Consider the following 4,820-nt stretch of genomic DNA (forward strand, 5'->3'; position numbering starts at 1 on the left):
TCTTGGTCAAGAGAATTAGAGTTGTGTTCAACCATGCCCGTGCATCATCAGAGCACTAACCTCAGCACTTTTGCCTGCCGTCCTGCTCTCCGCTAAATATTGACCTGACTTGACTGAGTTGACATCCAGAATTTTCCGCTAATGAATCCGCCATTACCAGACATGAGTCGAGGAGACCGAGGAATCAGGCAGTAATGGCAAATTTGTGTACGGGCAAAGCAGCTGCCAAGTGCTCCATCAGGACTTGACACTGAGCAGCTGTAGGCTTCACTGAATGCACTAATACCTAATGCCATCTGGCACTTGTTTTTCCAAAGTATTGCCCAAACCCTGCCCAGTTTGTAATTGAAGTTATCTCTGGTAAAAGAGCATCTACATGTTTGTACTTCATCTTGTATAATCCCAACGGAAATGATGTTTCAGTTGTAAATAGATTAACGGGCTAGGCTGCGTACATATGGTACCTTTGTGTACTTGGCAGAATTGGCACATGATGAGTATTGGAAGGGGCTACATGTACATGTAATGCACAGCTATTGATCTGCCTTTCAACTAACTTTGTTTCATCATGAGAAACTCTGTAATGTCTGCTTAGGGACCTCGCAGCTACTAGTATTACCCGGTATCTAAATGTCCTGCTCTCAAGTTGGGTTTCCTTTCCAAATTGAACAAAGCAAAGTTCTTGCATTTAGCATTAGAAATCAAAGGTTTTAAATGTCACCCAAAAGAGCGAGAAAGGTATCAGTGGAGGCAGAAGCAATTTCTGTTGTTAGACTTTGCACAATCTCATTGCAGTGCTAATTATTGTATGTCTAACTGTTAGAAGCTGAAGTTATACCGCATACCGCAGTCTTCAAGTCTTCAAGATGTACGTTATTCCATCTTAAATGCCACTTTTTTTCCCTTAAGAGTCTGCCATTTCAGGCTACAAGGTTTTTTTTTAACACTCCCTCATGATAAATTGTTTCACTTCCTTGGTAGATCAAAATTACACTTAACCTTTTTACGGTTAGAGGGCTGTAAAGAGTGGAGACATCAGTCATTAGATTAGTTTCTTATGACCGGGTCATTTCTAAATGAGAAAATCAGTCATCTAAATGTATTAAACTCCTGACCTATATTTGACTCTGACCTAAAACTGTCGATCAAGAAGTGGTGAGACTCCATGTTCAGGTATCAGGACCATAAATCTTCTAATGGAACTACTCTCATCAGGTATCTACTTTGTTTGGCCAAATTATGGTTTAAATTTGAGTGTGTTGTTGTAACAGTGGTATTGAGCCTGAATTGTTTATTTCTTGGCAGCGAAGAGTATCATCCATCCACAGGCCTTGAAAGTCTTTTTTTATTGTTTAATACTTGTGAGCTTATAACAAATCAATTTTATGTATCAAGATCACAAGAATCGTGATCTCCATATCTTCACAAGCTACTAGTGGCCCAGACTTGTCTACTACGTGACTTCTTCAGCCCTCACCTTTTCCTGCATTGATCAAATTTCTTTCTGCAAATTGTAGGCGGGTATTTCCAGCCCTGTTTAATATAAAGCTTCGTCGATAAAACCTGTCACCCAAACACATGCTACTCCGCTCGGTACCTTAATGGCCGACAAAGGTCGGCCATAAATTTGGGCCCGTAGATTACGTGTGCTCTAATCACGCGGAGATACGTTTATGGGATGTTTGGAAGTATGCTTTTGGGAATTCGCTGACCCTGACCTAGCCCTTGCATGTATGTATTTACTCCATGTGGTTCATCAATGTTGCACACGTTTGTTGACCCCTTGTAGTTTGCCCCAGTTCTAGTTATCTCCAGGGATGTACACATGTATCGAAACATACGAGGTACAGGCACTATACCTATACCTGAACAAGTGAACAAAGTAACCAGTGGTCTTCGATGATTACAGAAGTATAAAAGGTGTATTTGGACTTTCATTTTGTCTTGCAAAGAATTTACGCTTGGGAGAGCATCTCACATTAAATATAATTATAATGCTGATTTCAACTCCTGTATAATGTTCTCATCTTTTGCCAATGGAAGATATTTATCTTTGTGGAAGGAATTGCAGATGTTTAGTCACAAACTATATACGATTTTACTTAACTGCAGTACACTGGCTTTTAGTTTTTTTGACCTGTGTCTGTGAAACAATTTAGCTGTATAATACCAGTACCAAGCTGTAGCTATTGCTATAACCATACACGACTATCCATAATGATACACTGCCTTGATAGATAGATAAAAAGATGTTTGAATTGGTAATTGAAATCGAGGTACAAAGACACAATTGTTGATGGACAGGCAGATGAAAATTCATTTAGTGGTTAATGTTTTCCAAAGCCTTTGATTCATTCGGGGTCAACAAGTATGTTAGTTTGAAGATAGCACAAAATTTTGAACTTAACCCAGTGGATGCCCATTTCAGCACCAAGGAGAGGGGAAATCTTTAATCACTTACCCATGCATATTTAGAAAACCGTGCATAGTGTTGCTTGATTGGAAAGAAAATATAATGCATACAGGTGTGTGTTGATCAAACTGTTAACAACATTTTAAACAAAAGTTGAATGTAGTGTCTTTTTTTCTTTTTAGTCCTCCTCCTTCAAAGTCAGAACTGCAGGGAAACTTCTCGGCGGTTGCCATACCAACAGGACACGCCCTGGTACAGCCTGAGCTGAAGAGGTAGGATTGTTACTTTATACATGTAGCTGTCTTAGGCCTGGGAAAAAATGCAGTGTTTCCTGTTTCATGACTGACCCTAGAAAAAACTGCTGACCCTAGCCTTTTTTTGTGTGCGGACCCCTGCAAAGGGCATCAATTTTTCAAGCTGATCAACCTTTTCTAGCTCCATGATCTGACACCTGAGTGATGAAGCATTGTACAATCAGACATTGATATTAGAAGTACAAGTGTCCTCTTGCAAGTTTTTCTTTTTTCAAACTGTATTGTATATATTGGATCACTAGAGATTGCCAAACTTTCTGAAAAAAAGAAGAAGAAAAGATACCTACCTACATGTACCAACCCTTTTTTACAGGACTGAAACAGGAAACACAACTGTTACATTTTTTTCCTAGGCCTTAGTGCAATAGTGGTCTTGATGTCCTAGTGGTTTAAGGTTACTTGCTGCCTCCATCCTGTGTTTGATTCCTGGGATTTCTGACTTGTCGCTGTGTCTATGGGAAAGACACTTAACACGACTTTCCTCACTTCAACCACTTGTTAATGGGAATCTTTCTTTGGTTGGGGAGGTAAAAGGTTGGGATGGGATTTCCCTTACAAACATTGGATTATCATTTAATAAAAACCCACTGCCCCTACAGCCTCAAAAAGGCTAGTAGTCATAGTTATTTTTGTCAATCATAATGTCAAGTAGACTAATGTGCCATTAATCTGGTTTGTTATCATTTTGCAGGCATGACCCTATCAGCCCAGACGAACGTCCGAAAACGTTGCTGCTCAGCAAGACCGTCCTGAAACCGCCGAGCAACCGAACCAACCTGACGCAGGCCGAGGTGTCCGGACCACTGCGCACCCGGTTTCAGGAGAGGATAGTGGACGCCAAGCAATGGAGCTGGAACAGGACAGCAATGCTGGAGCTAAGGTATGCATATCGTCCAGTGTAACACAAACTCTCACTGTCAGGGGCTTCAGTGTTTGTGGACATAGAGATACATGTAGACCTCTAACTAATGCAAACACAGTTTCAGAGAGATAAAAAAAGGCCCAAAAGAGACTAATATGGAAAGTTGTGCAAAACAATACAGTTCAATCAATCAATAGCCTTGGTGCCATGCAAAACGAGTGCTAAGGAGCCCCATTTCAAATCGGATGGCACCCGGATACAGTTTCAATTGTGCCCACTAAAACTTCTGAAACAACTGATTGACAGTTGACAATGTTCATGTTTGAATTTGTAACTGTTTTTTTTTTGGCATGTAGAACTTTGTCGGGAGACAAAGACTGAGAATAGCAATACACAATGTACTTCTTGAACCTGCTTACACTTAGTAATAACTCTTTCTATAGTTCTCTCCATTTCCATACTCCTTCTCTTTGTTAAAGACCGTAAGAGACTCGAAGAGCAATGGGCTGCTATAGTGTATGCCACAATGAACGCAGACAATATTGAGCTTTGCAGTTGCAATTTCAATGGATAACCTCCAATTCAATGTTATATCTCTGACCATTTTATGTCGTATCATTTTCTAATGGAAACTGGATCACATTATAAAGAAGCCCGGCATATAAGCCTGAAAGGCCTTCCTTCATTTCCCAAGATATGTTGTACCATCAGAAATTTCATCAGGCGCGGTAGTTTCACGGCGCCGAAATCGGATTGAAATCACGTTCGGGTGACGCTATAGTCATCAGTGACAACATTATCAAGGAGGACGTATCCGTTCATAGTGTCTGACCTGACCTTGCACCAGTGATTTATAAAACAGTTGACATTACGTACGTGCAGACTGTGCCGTCTGCTGGCATTCCAGAACTAAGTCCATTCATGACCAGAATACGGGACAGCCAGACTATTAAAAGACTTTTAAGATTCTGACAGGGTGTATGTTTCAACAACTCTGGGTTGTTGCATTTTATACAGTAGTGGTAGGTAACATGATAGGTAGCTGGCAAGTGTGTTACTGCAAATGCACTTAGTTTTGCAGTAGGAGGGGGAAAGGTTTTGCTGTGTTTTAAGTTTACATTTGAAACGATTCACGATGTCATGATGTCTCCAAATTTCACTAAATAAAACCACTGCAAATGTGAACAGATGGAGATAACAGAGACTGAGATAGCAGAGATTGAAGGTAGAG

At 40.4% G+C, this 4,820-nt stretch overlaps 1 protein-coding gene across 1 annotated transcript in view; it reads left to right on the top strand.

Annotated features, from left to right (window-relative positions):
* Positions 1-4,820, top strand: part of LOC109470774 (CMP-N-acetylneuraminate-poly-alpha-2,8-sialyltransferase-like) — a 48,989-nt gene that overhangs the window by 32,746 nt on the left and 11,423 nt on the right. Inside the window, 2 exon segments of the mRNA XM_019769849.1 lie at positions 2,596-2,685; positions 3,419-3,607. Coding sequence (XP_019625408.1) covers positions 2,596-2,685; positions 3,419-3,607 — 279 coding nt within the window.

This window comes from Branchiostoma belcheri, unplaced genomic scaffold (genome assembly GCF_001625305.1).
Source record: "Branchiostoma belcheri isolate BF01 breed outbred unplaced genomic scaffold, Haploidv18h27 scaffold231, whole genome shotgun sequence".
Lineage (NCBI taxonomy): Eukaryota > Metazoa > Chordata > Leptocardii > Amphioxiformes > Branchiostomatidae > Branchiostoma > Branchiostoma belcheri.